General features: G+C 38.1%; 1 protein-coding gene across 2 annotated transcripts in view; it reads left to right on the plus strand.

Annotated features, from left to right (window-relative positions):
* Positions 1–17,339, plus strand: part of ARHGAP18 (Rho GTPase activating protein 18) — a 126,464-nt gene extending 109,125 nt beyond the window's left edge. The window contains exons 13-15 of one of the 2 annotated variants that reach the window (XM_036871999.1): positions 10,391–10,515; positions 14,167–14,231; positions 15,815–17,339. In XM_036871999.1, the coding sequence (XP_036727894.1) occupies positions 10,391–10,515; positions 14,167–14,231; positions 15,815–15,906 (282 nt within the window). In that variant the 3' untranslated portion in view covers positions 15,907–17,339. The remainder of the gene's footprint in view (positions 1–10,390; positions 10,516–14,166; positions 14,232–15,814) is intronic. The other variant, XM_036872000.1, reaches the window with a different exon arrangement.
* The last annotated feature ends 554 nt before the right edge of the window (positions 17,340–17,893 follow it).

The following is a 17,893-nucleotide window of genomic DNA, read 5'->3' on the forward strand; positions in this document are numbered from 1 at the left end:
ATATACATGAAAACACATTCAGAAGAAGTGAGTTACCAAAGCTCTAACTTAAGATCATGAAATGCAAGGGTTTCTATTGTTCTATTTATGGTGAAGACACCCCTCCACCACCATCACCACCATAGAGGTTCCTCAGTTACATGCTGACATCTTGTGGAATAATGTGGAAATGCAATTATCAGCCTTTGATTTTTCTGCTTTGGCCTACTTAGGGATCCAGTAATCACACACAAAATTTTTTTCTCCTTTATTTATTTATAGCTCTCACTCTTACAAAATAGCATTTTCCTAGCATTAAACTTTTTTTGGTCAATTTCAAAGTATCTTTAAAAGCATAAAATTTAATAAGTGGGAATTGTACATAGTGTTTATATTTTTTGAGAAATGCTATACAGGTTAGAAAGGATTTTTGAGATATCATTCTTGTTTAACTGAGAAGGTTCTATTACCTCTAAAGACATTATGAATACGTGAACCTCTTCTCTTTTGTAGCCCTGATTATTCACATTAACTTAGGTGACTTTATATCCTTGTCTATTTAATAAGACCGTTATAATGTGATATTCTGAGGAACAGTGTGTATCTAAGAAAACAAAATTTGTGCTGTACCTTTTTAATAATAAGTCCTTAGACAAAAATTTAAATGTTACTTTTTTTGGAGATGGAACGTTTAAATAATTTTGTCATTTATAGAAAAATAGCATTAACTTGGATTTCTTTAGTTTGTACTTTGGGTTAAATAGAGGAGAGCTGGTCTGAGAATTATGTCTGGACTAGTTAGAAGCTGTATTGTCAGTTTAAGGCTTGGGATTTAAGCCTGGATTTAACTCTCAGTTTCATCATGTATTAGGTGTCACTTAATCTCCGAGTTTTGGTGTTCCCTGCTGAGAAATTCAGCGATTATTCTGACAAAATACTAGTAAGAGCCTCCTTGGTGCTGAAGCCCCACTTCCTGTTAGGTCTTCAGAGGAGATGGGGCTGCTGCTCCCCTGCAGCCAGAGAGGGATGTAGGAGGGTTGAGCTCAGAAGTGCTAGAGGTGTGTGATGGAGCCTGACCTGGGGACCCTGGGCTATCAGACAGGAAGTGGGCATCAGAGGGGCTTCACCAGAGAGTGGAGCGGAGGTGTGAGAAACACATGTCAGGTGTTAAGTCTCCCTAGCAGAGGAGCTTCCTGTAGAGTGGTCACCATCGGTGATGCTGGCCCACAGTGGAGGTCATGTAGCTCGTCATTTCGGTTGAAAAAGTTTCATCAGTTGCCAGAGGTTTTTTCCAAGCTGCTATCATTTTCTTAGGGAGAAAAAATATACCCAGGAAACAATTACAGAACAACAAAGAAAGTAGAAGATAATGTCAAATACTATGGTTATGTGGTGAGTCACCAACTAATCAGTTTTCTACATAGGCTTCCATCAGTTGCCAGAATGTTAACTCGAAAAGATTTAGCATGAAAGTCTGGACTTCCATCTTGACTTGACAGTTTGGAGGTGGGAGCGTCCTCATGTCCCCTTGCCGTAGGGGACCTGTTTCCTGTGGGGTAACAATTGCCTGGATCCAAGTAGCAGCTCTTCTGTTTGGGTGGAACATGAGCCATCTACGTTTCGATAAACTATCCCCTCCCACACTGTCCCCACATTTTTCTTGTTGGTTTGTGTTTCTTGACTCTCCCGACAAATCATTTGAATGAAACTGGCATGTTTTTTATTTGTTAAACAACTCTTTGATGTGTGGAATTGACACTTAGATAGGGAAGATCATAATTTCAACCTAGGGCCTGTTGAGTGTGACGTGTGTGTTGGATATCTAAGTGGGGAGGACTGAGGGTGTTTGGAGGGAAAATTCGGTCATCCTGGCCAGTGAGGTACATGGAGGGTCAGGGGCAGAAGGAAGGCGGGAATGGGGCTCAGTGGAGAGCCAGGCTTCTATTCTGTATGTGGCAGGGAACTGCTGAAAGCTGTGACCCCAGCAGTTACATGATTATATTTGCATTTTGGAACAGCTGTTATGATGGCAGGTGAGGGATACATTGGAGGAGTGTGAGAGAGGAGGTTTGGTAGGAGACGCCAGCTAATTTCATTGTTGATGGGAATATATAAATTGGTAGAATCCCTCTGGAGAGCAGTTGGCATGTGGCAAAATCTTGAAAACCATGCTCCTCATTGGACTTAGAAATTCCTTCAGAGGGGATAATCAGATGGGCATGCAAATAGTTATGCTTAAGCTCATTGCCATTTTCTGTATACTGACCAAAATTAGAAATAATCCAAAAGGATAGAGGTGGTTAGTTAAATATGTTATGGCATACCTATGTAATGAAATACCATGAAAATGGACAAGTGTATATATTGGCATTGGAATATATTTGTAATATGTTGAAAGAAGAAGTTACAAATCAGTGAATAGTTCATTGCTGTATTTGTAAGGGGTAATAATTATCGTTATTTTGAATGCTCACCAGAGGTCAGGTATGCTGCTAAACATTTTACCAACATTTTATTTAATATTCATAGTAGTTTAGTTGGAGTTTATTATTAAAATAGTCTCATTTTTTTTTTACAGATCAGGAAAGTGAGGCTCAGCAATGTTAAGTAACTTACTTAAGGTTATCTAGATAGGAAGTGGTGGAGCTGGAATTTGAAACCAAGTGTATGTGACTTTAAATCCAGGTCTCTCTACTGTTATCCTCTCTTTCCCCATAGAGCACAGAAAAACTCCACCCCCAAATCCTGGGCTTATGTATAGTAATAAAATTGAACATGTATTACTGCCATTATTAGATATGTTTAATATATAGCTTTAAAAACAGTTCTTTGTTGAGCTAAGGCCCAGCAATGGGAATGGAAAGAAGTGTTGAATGTGAGCCAGTAAGACCCATATCAGTGAGATGGTGAAACTGATTAGATGTAAGGAATGTGCAAGAAGAAGGAATCTAGAATGACTTGCTGATTTTACCTTGGGTGATTTTATCATCAAGATAAAACATCCAACAAAAGGAACAGACTTTGATGAGGTAGTCAGTTTTTGGCATTTGGGGTTGACATGCCTTTGTGAAAGTTGGCTACGTGGGCCTGAAGCTCAGAGGGTGGCCAGAGCTGGAGGTGTGCATTTGGGACCAACATAGAGATTGTAGTTGAAGGCACAGACTGGTTCCTGTTACACAAGTGGATATATGGGGTAAGAAATCAAAAGGGCAAAAACACCAATATTTAAGTAGTGGGCCATGGAAATGGAACTGGTAGAAGAGGCCAAGAAATAATAGGAAGTAAGAGAAAGTTGAAGATTGTAGTGTCTTAGCCCCCCGGGAGAAGAGTAAAGTAATGGAGCTTGGTCAGTAGTACCAAATGCTACAGAGAGGTTGAGTAAGGTTAGCCTTGGATAAGAGGTCCTCTAGATTTTGCATTTGAAAGGTTAGTTGTGACTTTCTCCAAAGCATTGTCTGTGACTGTTGATGGAAGAAACCATGGTTTCTAGGGATTGAAATGTGAAAGACAAGAGATTATAGATCATGAGAATTCATCAAGGTAATATTTTTTTAAAGCACTCTGTATGCTATTAATGCTAACTATATATAATTGGGCATTCATGTTATTAAGACATGCTTGACTAGGTAAATTAATAGTTTGAATCAGGTTGTAAGGGACACACTCAATCTACTTAACAAGACCAATGTTTATAATGACTGCAGCATATTAATTGTTTGGTACAAATGTGAATTTCTTAAGTACTAATGAGACTTATCTATTAATTACAGCAAGAGGAAACACTTGGTGAAAAATAACATAATTGTAGACTATTTGAAAATAACCATTTTCTGATAGCCTTCAACTTGTAGTTGGGAATGATATCTCACACACACACACACACACACACACACACACACACAAAACACACACACACACACGACATCAAACACCAGGAGTCATTTGGCTTGATATAGCCCTAGCTTTGCCATTAATGAGACATTAATGGCAAATCATTTTCTCTCTCTGGATCTCAGTTTCTTCTATAAAATGAGAGTAAGACCAGATTAATGGTGTTTAACCAGAAGTATACAATAGGGGCTTCTGTGGTATTATTTCAAAAAACAAAAAGCAAAAAACCATGCCTGGGCTGCTTCCCAGACCCACTGAATCAGAATCTCCCAGAGCAGTACCTGCACATGTGTATGCAGGGTACTGTCAGGGTAATTTTTCTGTCAGGGTAATTTTTCCCCCATTTGCTGTATATGTGTTTGTGTGCACACATATTTAATTTTATTATGGAATTTTTCTAACATACACAAAGATAGAATAGTATATGAACCTCCATAAACCCATCACCAACAATCACACATATTTTTTTAATCCTGTTCTATCTTGTCTTCCACACCTTTTTTCCTTTTAGTATTTTTAAGGAAATCACAGACCTTTCATCATTTCACCCGTAATTACCTCAGACTGCATCTCTGTCTAAAAAGGATCTAGGGCAGCTTTGATGAGCATCTGGTTATGAATTGCTGAATCATGCAGGTTTCAAGTCCATTGTGGACTTAGATCTGTGTGATTTTTCTTCTGTCATTTAAGCTTACCTCTGAAAGTAAAAGGAAGCTGTACATTTATGAGAGAGCATGAACACAAAGTGGGGCTCTGTGAGATTCTGTGAAATAAGCCAAGCTGCTCACCACATCTGCCCTCATTGTAGAGGGAACAAAAGTTCTCTCTTCCTAAGGTGGGCTTCAGTGTTAACTCAGGATGATCTGCTGGTCACACCCTTAATTAACAGTTGAGAGCTTGAGCTTTAGAGAGCTTACATGACTCGCTAAAAGTTCCAAAATGATCTGGTAACATTTTTAGTGTTTTGAACATGGAAAAGAAATCTGTTTCTCTCATCTTCTGCCGTTCTCCAGAAGAATCCTGGAGTTGGCAGCAGTGCGGTGTAGACTCTGGGTCGTTTGTGGCCGAGGTTGTGTGTCTAGTCACAGCTCTGTTTAGAATTCCATCTCTGGTTTCACTTAACAGCTCTGACCCAGAGAGAGCATTGTCGCAGGTACAGTTTCAAGCATCTGCTTTAGGTCTGGAAACAGTGTCTGGATCTACTTGGAGACCCATGTGGAAAATCAAATTACAATATCAAGCACAAAATCTTGTTTCTTTTTCAGACATTCTCTGATTTTTTTTATAGTACTTAAAAAATACCATATTAAAAGAGAAAAATATCAGAACTTATTTCATTGTCAATTAAGTGATTATTAATTATAGAAGTTACTTCAGGCCCTTCTTTAAAATTCTCTGAATCTGTAAGTTGGATAAAAGTTTATGCATTTGGATAACAAAAGCCCAGTTATAATCAGAACAGACAGTTCAAGACAACAGAGAACGACTTCTGTATCTCCACCTCCAAGTGATGAATATGCCATTTTAGTTTAAGATACCCTGCTAAAATGTCCTTGTTAAATTTTCTAAAATGTGTGTTATATCTGGCCTTTATTTGAGAAAGTTATATGTCCAATTTGCCCTTTTGAAGATAAAAGGTTTTTTTGTAGTATTAAAAATGTCAGCTTTACATTTAAATTAGCTTTTAATTTAAAAGAAGAAATTAACATTTCTCCTAAGGGTCTGACATTAAATTTATGATCTCTAGAGTGTAAAAATATGAGCAACACAGTATTTATCTACACCTTTTGAGAAAATACTAAAATCATTGTTTATTTTACCAGATAGTAAGAACTAAAATCCTATTTTTAAAAATATACTTTAGTTCAATGTGTAAAACATGTGAGGGCCGTATGAGATCATTTTCTCTATTTTAACAGTCTTTGCATGCATAAGAAATTAACATTTTGTAAGTTGTAAGATCCTTTGTGACTAATTTTTAATGGCATGTTAGTCAAATACTGCTCTTCTCCAGTCCTGCTGTACACCATAAAACTTCAGCTCACAAGCACACCAAAGAAATTTAAAAGTAAGGGACAGAGTCACAGCTGTTAAGGCAAAAAAAAAAAAAAAAAAAAAAAAAAAGTGAAATAGGAAGGTTACAAAGACTATACTACTCACAGACTTAGTTATTTTTATGGCTCAAGCTAAGAACAGACGGTTTGGCTTAATGATCAGGCATGTTGTGTCTATTCAAAGCTTGGCAGCTCAGTGTAATTAGCATACTAATAGCTTTAGTATTTGATACACCATGATCCTGGGGCTTAATAGTAGTTGTCATACACTATTTAAATGAGAGCTTTGACATCATTTATTGTTTATCATCTTTAGTAAATATCATTTGGCCACCCTTGTCAAGAAATCCAGGGAAAACTTTCCAGAAACAACTTTAAATTTTTATTTATTTATTTATTTACTTATTTATTTATGGCTGTGTTGGGTCTTCGTTTCTGTGCGAGGGCTTTCTCTAGTTGCGGCAAGCGGGGGCCACTCTTCATCGCGGTGCGCGGGCCTCTCACTGTCGCGGCCTCTCTTGTTGCGGAGCACAGGCTCCAGACGCGCAGGCTCAGTAGTTGTGGCTCACGGGCCCAGTTGCTCTGCGGCATGTGGGATCCTCCCAGACCAGGGCTCAAACCCGTGTCCCCTGCATTGGCAGGCAGATTCTCAACCACTGCGCCACCTGGGAAGCCCCCAGAAACAACTTTTAAACACTTCATCTTTAACCATTACACGTTACCAGTTAAACTAATTTCTCCTCCAACAGCAAAGGGCAGGGTAGATTCAAGTTGAGTCAGGCTGTTAATCTTTTTATTGTTGTGAGAATTTAGATGGGATGTATTACCACAGAAATAAACACTCTGAGAATTGTTACTATCTCACACACACACACACAAACACATACACATGCACTGAGGGGAAGGGTGTGGGAAATGTTTAATTTCATAGCCATAAAAATCCTGTACACACGCCACTCCCCATATGCTGGCAAAAGCCAAAATACAACAATTACCTGACTTTTCACATACGCATGAGAACTCTCAAGTGCCCTCAGAAGCTGGTACCTGGGCCTCTTCCTTCTAAACTAACAATCAGAGAGACTACGGATTCCTGTGTCAGATGTGGTGCTATCGGGTACATCCCCTGACACCACCCTGATTTCAATGTTGTGTTTTACAAGAAAGCATGGCCATACTCTCCAAAGTATGATCCCTGACCTCGTTTAGAAAGTATAGGCCATGGTCATATTGTTAGGGGTCTTTAGTTGTTCATGAGATGCCTTGGGGGAAAAGTGGCTGCATCCCCAAGCAGGTGCATGCTAATGTTGGTTACTCTCTGCAGGACCAAATGACTGAATTATCCCTTGTAGCATCTTTAATTCCTTTCTTCTATTCTCTTTCCCTCCCTGTCTTTTCCCAGTAGCAAGGGGAGTAGTAGTACCATGTGGTAGATAGAAGCAACTTAACTTGTTTCTTTCAGACAGTATTCCTAAGACTGTTTTCTGCTATTAAGGAAAATACTCATTGGTATAGTTTATTTTATTCTGGAGAAATTTTACTTTTATTAGCATACCATTTTTAGAGAGAAATTATATATATATATATATATATATATATATATATTTTTTTTTTTTTTTTTTTTTTTTTTTTTTTGCCGCGCCGTGCAGCACGCGGGATCTAGTTCCCCAACCTGGGATTGAACCCGTGCCCCCTGCATTGGGAGTGCAGAGTCTTAACCACTGGACCACCAGGGAAGTCCCCAGTGAGAAATATTTTTGAGTGACTCGTGTAATCAGTAAACATTGATAGATGGCTACAGATGTGACTCAGATATGTGGCATGTACCTAGAATACAGGTGTCATATATTAGGATCTCCATCATAAAAGGGATTCAGTGGAAAGAGGAAATTCCTCTTGATTCTATGGAGTCAGAAACCCTCCACGGAGTGTTTCATGCGGTTTGAGGTGTGTGAGCTGGGCCTTGAAAAATGGATAGGTAGCAGGGGATATTTCAGAAGGGGAGTAGAACATACGTAAAGATAGGAAAGCATGGTGTTTGTAGTGAATTTTGACTGTCCTTTTTTATCCAAAGAATGGAATATGCCACAAGGAATAGTGGGGGAGGCAGGGAGCAGAGGAAGGTTGCTATATTCCTGAACTCTTTATGGCAACATATTATTTTTCTGGATCATTTTGCTTGTATAACTCATTTATTGTAGACCTTCTATATATAAAAACTTAATCATATCAACTTACTTCACTTTAAATGTCAGCATACGTTTGCCTGCCTTTTTTGATATTCTAGGGTTGTATAAGATGTAATTATGGAAACAGTTTTTGCTGCTATTACTTTCACCAAAGAAAGCCTCTATGTAAGGATATTTGGCACTATGACTTGAGCAGATTTCCTAACTTTTAAATCAGCATAAAGTAGATGTCGATCTGCAAACCCCAACCTGCTGTTTAGGACCCTCCTATAGTATAATAATAACAATAGACTAACAGAATCCAAAATACCGATACTTGTTTCCCTGAGTAGACAAGGTGGATTGGATTTTGTGAACACAGACTCAGTGCTTCAACTGTTGCTATTACAGTTTTCGCTCCAACATTCGAGTTGTCAGGCCCAGCTTATTGTTTTTCACCTCCTATGAGGAAACAGTTGAGGCCAGGACAGCAGGCAGAATGGCCACAGCAGGATATAAGCTAGAGATGAACCCCAAGGGAGAAGTGCATGTAGCGTAATCCCTGAGTTATAAGATACTTCATTGATTGAATAACTGCTTTGGAAAAAGGTAACAACACTACCACATGAAATGCCCCATCCATTGTAAGAAGTAGCTCATTTTTCAAAATGTTACAAATGAAAATAAAATCTGTCTTAGAATCAAGGAAAAAGGCAAATTAGACCTGTAAACTAGAGGCGAGGTGGAGGTCAGAGACTAGATAAGGTATCAGGCCAAACTACAAGCCCCAGAAATTGGAAGTCAACAAACCAAGCCAAGGGTCCAGGCTGGATGGGAGAGATGGAGCAGGAGTTGAGGGGTCTGGGCACAGCTTGGGATCAGGACGTCCTTTAGGGATTGGATTGAGCTCAGTATCCCCAGGGAGAGGAGTCATACAAGGCTGCTAGGAATGCAGTCCCTCCTCTAGTCTAGCAGGATGGTGAGCGGGCAGCACCACGTGCTTTGTCTTTGTCTGGCTTGGAGTGAGTGCACCCTTTGGGGCTTCACCGAGTGGTCAGGTGAGGGCGCAGGCTGTGTCTACAGGTTGAGCATGTGTTTGTAGCCTTCAGGGAACGAAGCCATTGTCGTATGCAGTCCTTTTCTCCCTTGATAGTCCTATGCAGTATCGCTTTTCTTTCTTCTTCCCGCACTACATCTCAGATGTTACTGAAAAGCAGTCTTATATCTTTTGGGGGCACCTGCGTTTTTATGCAGCCCGATCTAAAAATCATCTTATTTTTGTTAAACGTTGAAAAGAATCATGTTAATTCCATCTGTGGTATATTTATACTTGGTTTAAAAAAAAAAATTCAAGACCATATACATTTAAAAATGATAATATGAGCACAAAAATAATATTGTGCAGCAAAGGACTTGTGTCTTATTTATTTACTAGGTAAGTAGACTTAGCACAATGCCTGGTACTCAGTAGATGCTTAGTAAATTTTGGTTGAATTAAACAGGGTGTTTGTAGTGTTTAAAGCATTATGTTTAAACATAATTTGTGCATGCTGTTTGGTCTAAGATCTGTTCAAGAACATATGGTTATAAATAATAAATTAGTATTTATTTTAGCAGAACCGTTAGGAGTTAATTAAGCCTAATATTTTGAATGCCATAGTTGATATTTTGATATTACAATCCTCAAAATCTTTCTCTGATAACCTTCCAAATACGTAAAATGTTCTTAACGTCTGTGGGCAAAGGATTTAGAATGGGTCATGTCACGGTCAAAGCATGCGGTCACAGTGTGTGCTCATCAGCCAAGTGAGGAGCAGACATAATAAAAGTGTATTAGAAAAGTGTGTTTCATTTATTTTAATACTCTCAGGGACAAAAATTTTTGTGAAATTTTGTGAATGTGCAGAAATATTTTTTAAAACGCATACATTGCAATAGCATGCAAAGTAACTTCTTTCTGATTCAATTTCATAAATTGCTACATGAAGAAGCACCCTCTAGTAGATAACACTCAGAAATCAGCACTTAATATGGCAGTAATGGTTATTGCTGTCATTCTTTACATCTTTAAAAATAATTAAGCATTACTGCACAGGCATTATGAAGTTCCCCTATCACCATTAAGAGGATATTTGAGGTTTGATGTAATTTAGCAAATTACATTATATAGTAGTTAAGGTTTTTATGTAGTGAAGTAAAATGCGTAGTAGTTAAGCACACTTACCGTATAATGCATTGTACAGAGTTACATGTTCCAGCTGCTGCCAGCTTTGTTCCAGTGTCATTATTGCTTTGCAGGCTGACGTTCCTCAGGGAGTGATTCGAGTGCAAGCTCCCCATCTTTCGAAAGTTTCCATGGCAATACAGCTAACTGAAGAACTCAGAGCCAGTGATGTACTTGCCAGGTTTCTCAGCCAAGAAAGGTAGAGGCCTGTTTTGTTTTAATTATTACATTGTATAATTCACTTGCTCTCTCTTTCCCTCCCCTCTTTTTTTTTTTTAAACTATGGCTGGTGTGAGGGCTTAAAAATGTTGTCTTCCCGGCAGAAAACAAAAGCAGACTTAACAATTAGACTGTTGGAATGAGTTGAGTTCATCGGGTGTAGTTTGTGTTCAAGCGGAGCCTATTTCAAGCAAGAGGTCTGCGCACTCCTTCACTGTGCCTGCTGTGGGCTTGGTACATGACGCCACTCAATATTCTCTCCAGAATATGGTGATTGGAGGTTAATTAGTGTGTGTAGGCTGTTAGGAAAATCACTAATTAGGATACAGTGGGATTAAAAAAAACAAAAGGTACAACTTCTTCTAGGAAATATAATGAATACAAAGAAATGCTTAAATTTTAAAACAGAAGGTATGAAGAATCGAGAGGGGACAACCGGTCCCTGGAGCTCTGAAGCCACCAGGACAAAGCACACTATCCTCAGTAGGAACGACCAAGCCTGCCCCTCTGTGTGCAGCTGGTGGGGCAGGAGGAGTCCTTTGAAGGCCATTGGCATCCCTCCCATGTACACTTTCAGAGACATTCTGCGATATCTTTTCTTGAATTTTAGGGGTTCGAACAGGGTATAGGCATTTCAGTGTTCAAATTCTTATTTTTAGCTAAAATTATATTTTAATGCTTCCCCCCTCATTTCCACTCATTGAAAGAAACAAATCTAATGTTTTTTTTTCTTTTAAAGACAGGGACATCAGGGACGTTGGCCTCTTAGCTTCTGTATACTCTGTCTCCCATAGAATTTCATCTCCTCAGTCTAACATTCAACTTTTCTGCCAGAACTTCTCCAATTTTAATAGAGAACTACGTGTATTTAATACGTGTCTGCTCTGTCTACGGCTCTCTGCTAGATGTTGGAAGGGTTATAAAAAATATTTTAAACTGTCTTCCCTCAGGGTTTGTAAATTGGGAGAAGAGATGAGCCCATGCAGTTAACAGATGGTGATGAAATAAAAGAGTGTCTTATTGCTAATTCTGGGCTTTCAGTAGGCCAGCATAAACTTCCCTCTCAACCATGCTCTGAAGGAAGTATTATCTTACTTCTGTTATACTGATAAGAAAACCAAGACTTTGCAAGGTCATGTGTTACATAGGTGGTGGAGTAGAGCTGAGTTCTAAATTTGTGGCTTCTGTCCCCCAAGGAGGTCCTTTAACCCCTCTCCATACTGGCTCGAGTGCCTAGAGGCTATCATGAATCTGGGGGCTATTGGTGCAGAGTCTGGGACTAGATGGATTTTGGGGGGATTAAAGTCCTGGGCCAGTTGGAATTTTGGGGGATCAAGTTCTGGGAGCAGTTGGAATTTCTTGGATGGCTTTGCTCCCTAAAAGTTCTCTCCACTTCAAGGGAGTCAGTCCACTTCCTCTCTACTCCCTGTGGTGACCAAGTAGATGCCATTCTTCCCACCGGGGATGACTTCCCACCCTCTCCCAAAGGGTGTACTTGAAGATCTGGCCAGACTTCAGATATAAGCAGCTCTTCCAGGCTAGACATGGTTTAATTTACACAGCGTTTACTTGCAGGACCCAAGTGCTCAATTTAATCTGTACTTGTGTTCCTCTACTTATAGATGATACAAGGTGTGACTCTGAAGTTGTATGATATATTCCACTCTGACTTCAATATTTAGGGTAGAGTAGGATAATAGTAGGCATATTCTTATAAGAAAGCACCAGTTTTGTGACAATTGCCATTTGCATATTTGGATTTTCTGCTTGTGGTGCTTTGCTACCCCCTTAAGTGGAATCCCTTCTTCTACCTCCCCGCTTCTTGCCATCCTGCTCCACCCAGAGGGCAGTCTGATAAGCATCTTGGTCCATTTGCCCTTTCCCCCCCAGTCCTCAGCCCTTTCCCTTATGCTTGGGGATGCCGGAAGCAGATGATCTGGATCCAAATATCAGCTTTTCCTGAATCATCTTAGGCTAGTTTTTATAATCTCTATAAGTCTCAGATTCCTCATTGTAAAAGTGGGCCTACATTATAGCCTTGTGATAATTAACTGGGAAAATGACCGTGAAGCACATAGCATTATCTGTCTGGGCCATCTAATAAGTGAAATTCTCTGTAAGTGTTTATATGTATCTTCTTTCACCACTTTCCCCTCCTCCCATTTGCATTCCGCTTGTATAGGGACAGTGGGAAACCCTACTTCCCTCCATCCTTTTCTTCCCCTTCTTTCTCTACTGAAGCCAAGAACACATGAATGACATAAAATAAATGCCCCATGCGTTCACCAGTCTTTGATAATGACTGTTGTCTTTTCTCTATGGATTTGTTGATTAGTATTAAGTGAAAGCTCATGTATACCAGGAAATCCAGTTCAGGTTTCTTTAAAGTGGAATAAGAACATAGATACTCAAGAAGCAATCTGAGAACAATATCTGACTAGAATTATTTTTTAGTCTGCCAAAACATTCCACTTGGTTTTCATGAAATAATGACTCTTTTTATACTCATAGTTTATCGGGTTATGTACTATATTAAAAATGAAAATATAATTATTACATTATTTATTTTCAAGAGTAAGCATACGCCAGTTTGAACACGAAGTGAATTGCCTCTTGGTCAGGATACAGCTTAGCAGCGCGGCTCTTAAGCATGGGGACGCCGTAGCCCTGAGCAGTCAGTGTGTGGACAGCAGAGTAGATGGAGCTGGATAACCAGATGAGCCATTAAATGGTTGGTTAGGAAAGCCTCTACGTACTTTTTTTTTCCTAACGGTTTGGATAAAAGACCTGGTTTTCTCTTCTCAGTTCCAGGGAGTGTGTCCTCAGGGTCTTCTGTCAGTGGTTCACAAATCTTTCTGTGTATCAGAGTCCCACTAGAGAGCATTTAAAAACCACATTCTCGGGCTTCGTGGAGACATATTAAATCAGAGTTTCTAGAGCCCTGGATCTGATTTTTAGCAGGTTTCCCAGATATAGAGATTTTTGTAAACCACTGAATTGTACCCATTTTTATTGTTTGAACCTAATGTTCTGGAGAGTTTATTCTTTGAAGAGTATAAACCTGTACGTGCATCCTGCTTGTAAAGTCTTCATAATGAGTATTTGCTTCTGTTTTGAGTGTGTGTACCTCCCGTATTTGGACGGTCGGCACAGGGAGGTTTATGAACCACGTCCTAGTCTTTATATTCATCTTGTGGACTATTAGAGCGGTCAGCACAGCAAACCCGTGATAAATACCTATTGAATAAATACAATGTGAGAACTAAGGTGGAAATGTTACTTAGAGTTTTATGAGGACCTTTTTGGCCCCTATTCGAAATAGATGACCATATTAATAATTTTATTGGCAGCTAAAATGTTGTTACTTTTCTTTCTAACTTTACAAATTTAGATACTGATTTATTATTTCACCTTCAGATGTACAATTCCATTTGTTTATTTTAATTTACAGGCGTGACATTTTTATTACCTATTCAGCACATTTAACAGATGGGAAAATACAAACGTGTAGATAATTACTGTATGTCTAAGTTATGAATTTTCCATGTAAGCTAGAATTCCCCAAGGACATTAAAGTGATTTACTTGCAAGCCGTCTGATGATGCAACTAATCAGTTTGTTTTATCCCTAGTAGTGGGGTTGCCCAGACTCTCAAGAATGGGGAAGTTTTTTTGTATGAAATTGGAGGAAATATTGGTAAGCGCTTTTTTGTTGTTGCTATTTATTTATTATTTTATTTATTTTTGGCTGCATTGGGTCTTCGTTGCTGTGCGCGGGCTTTCTCTAGTTGCGGCGAGCAGGGGCTACTCTTCGTTGCGGTGCGCCGGCTTCTCATTGCAGTGGCTTCTCTTGTTGTGGAGCATGCGCTCTAGGTGCCTGGGCTTCGGTAGTTGCAGCATGCGGGCTCAGTAGTTGCCGCATGCAGGCCCTAAAGCGCACGGGCTTCAGTAGCTGTGGTGCACGGGCTTAGTTGCTCTGCGGCACGTGGTATCTTCCTGGACCAGGGATTGAACCTGTGTCCCCTGCACTGGCAAGTGGATTCTTAACCACTGCACCACCAGGGAAGTCCCGGTAAGCACATTTTTTAAATCTTGCATTCCATATGCAGATTTGACATTGCCAATGGTTATTATTTATATCTTTGGGAGAGAAAAAGAAATTAGAAGTAAAATATAGCAAACTGTAGATAGTTGATGAATATTGTGGGGTTTTTTTTAGTGGTCTCACCTTTTTGTTCTGGCTCTTTAGAGCTTCTTTGTACAGATGCCCATCTATGTGGAACCTGAGCCAAAGGCAGTTTCCCTAAAATAGGAATAACTTCTAAAATGGTTAATGCAGTTTTTCAAAACTTTTTTCTTTTTTATACACTGATGGCACATCTTAATAAAGGAAGTAATTGAGCTCATTTAAGACCAAGATGACACTTTTATTATGGTACAGTACTAGATATATTTAGTGAAAGCAGAAGTTATTTTTGCCATTGTTGATTGCCTACTAAATAAGATACATATGCATACATAAACATATTGTTAGCTTATGAAATAGAAATAAGATAAATGGATTAGTTTTGACCATGTCTCATATTTTATTTTCCCACGTGGAATTATCAATGGGTTGTACTCATCTTCTTATTAAAATTCAAAATAAGCTTTTTCTCTTATTTTGACCTTTAAAAAGGTAAGAGTGAAATTGTCAACAAATAAATGAAATGGTGTTTAATTCAAAATAGTAATTGAAAATATTTTAAGATAAGTTTTTAGAAATTTTTTCTAGGACTTAAAATTTTTAGTAAACATTGAAAGTTGAATACAAGAATGTGAAGACTCCTAAAAATTTAAATAAACCACAACTCCCCTAGAACTCTGTATTGTTAACTCTATTAATCAAGATTAAGTGTTAGGAAAAAAAAAGATTAAGTATTAGTATATTTGATTTTGCATTTTGCTATTAGATATTGGGAATTAAGCATGGTTTCTTACTTAGGTCAATTCAAAACTGTTGCCACTCTTAATAAAGGTGAATAAGCTTTTAAGGAACCATTTAAAAGCCCATCACAGAATTTTCAACTTCCTAAATTAATTTGAAACCTGCACATTTAGAGAAGAACTACTCAGTCGACTTTTCCAATATTTGGCCAAGCCTTCTAATATTATGGGAGACAGGAAAAAATGAGAACTATTTCGAAGCGTAAGACTTCAGAGTTAAACCACTAGGCTTAAAGTTAAAATTGCATCCCTATCTCCCCACTGTATTAAACTGATGCAACATCTCTTTACTAGGGGAACGCTGCCTCGATGACGACACTTACATGAAGGACTTATATCAGCTCAACCCCAACGCTGAATGGGTTATAAAGTCAAAGCCATCATAGAAGTCTTACGCTGCAAATAACCGCAAGGACTCCCTTAGTCATATTTGCTGGGTCAAGAGTGTAATTAAAAGAAACAGTGGGACACTTTTATTATTCAAATGTACCTGACTCTTGAATAGTGACACACTCAAGCTTTAAAAAGTTATAGATTTGTGCTGCTGCCAGATTATGTTAATTATTATTATTCATATTATTATTAGAAAACATCTCTGGAGTGAGAAGAAAGGGGCTTATTTAGCTTGGAGGCTATTTTCATACACTCTGTGGAATGTGTCCAGAAGTGACATCATTTTTTTTTAATGTGAAAATATACTCTCTTCCCTCTCTTTTTTTCTCCTAAAATAATACATACAGTAATATATGCTTTTTCACCTTTCTCTCCTCCTGACATCTGCCTTCCCCCAAATGGGTTTACTTTTCAACCAAAAAGGTAACAAATACCAGGTATGGCAATTTGTAAAGACAGTACCTCTTAAACCAGACTGAATTCAACAGTATTCCTGTCTCTATTGAATGTTAATATTTATCTCTTTGAATCATTTGTTCAAGCAACAGCATCCCACTTCTTCCCGCTGTATCACATGAAGTGATTTGCATTTTTTTTCAGTTCATCTGACACATGTGCACAGAACTGTATCCACTATCAAGAAAATAGAACTGTCAGAAACTGCCAATTATTACTGCACCATTTAAGACTTACATACTCAGAATAAATAAAAAATATCCATGTGGAATAACTGGATTATGGATAACAAGAGAGTGAAAGCCAGATCACTTCACGTATGCTGTACTCTTCTAAATGAAACTTAAAAAGTCATAGCTGGCTTTACCTGTTGTCATATTAACAGTACAAATATGCATGATTGTATGATCCAGTAATTGTTGAGAATGTATTCTGCTGAAAGAGGGATTTTTTTTTTTTTTTTTTTTACTCATAAATAAGTCAACAGTAAGAGTTATTCTCCTGGGTATGACACAGTCATATGAACAAGCTTTTGTTTGTGTCCTTATTTTAAATAATCAGAGCAGATTTATTAAAATGCGGTAGAAAGGACTATTCCCAGGGATTTTAATGCACAAACCATATTGTGAAAAGAGATGAGCCTCTGTACTGTAAATAAGAGGAATGAAGTGAGAGAGAAATGTTCAATATTTTTTGAGTTTAGAGTGTAGTAAATAAAAGGTGATGTAAATAAATGTTGCACAACTGTGTTTATGATACTTTTATTAGGACTTTAGGAAAAATTGCACATTCTCAGGAGCTCTTGATGTCACTCTAATTAGGAGGGGAAAATGCTGCTAATGAGAACAGTCGCAAATTTTAATTGCAAGAGCAGCCTGTGGATATGATCACTTAAATATCTTTGTGGTGATTTGTGCCATTGCTTTTTTATTTAAAAAATTTTTATAATTAAATGCATTTTTCTAAATTATCTTCTCTTGGAATTATTACTTTTAACCCTATCCGTTCATGAGTATAATAATGGACTATTTTTGTTTTTGTTAAAAGCCATTTCTACTCTTTTACTGTTCCTATTTATTGTTCCTGTGTAATTTTTAAAGTGGGAAGACACGTGGGAGATTTAAACTTGTTTCCTTTCTTTTTTTTTTTCCTTATGCAAATTTCTATTCTTTAGGATTTTTCAAAACACACTGTATTCTATTTCTGATTTTGACAGTATATATTAATTTCTCAGTTGGTAAAATGTTTTATTAATATTTTCATTTAATGAAGACAGTTAACAATATAAAAGCAGAATCAAGTGCTTAAAGCATTTTAGGGGTGCCCAACTTAAATAAAAGACAGGGGTGAATATGATTTAGATAAATGACTGCCTAAAGCATGTGTCAACTAATTGTCACCACATTTACTACTCACGGCAGGGAGTGGGGAGACACAAGAGGCTTTTGATAATGAAGAAGTAGCAGATCTTGGTAAATAAACATGAAAATGCCATTTTATTTGAGTCCTTCTTAGAACTCATGA

Source organism: Balaenoptera musculus, chromosome 12 (assembly GCF_009873245.2).
Source record: "Balaenoptera musculus isolate JJ_BM4_2016_0621 chromosome 12, mBalMus1.pri.v3, whole genome shotgun sequence".
In the NCBI taxonomy this organism is placed as follows: domain Eukaryota; kingdom Metazoa; phylum Chordata; class Mammalia; order Artiodactyla; family Balaenopteridae; genus Balaenoptera; species Balaenoptera musculus.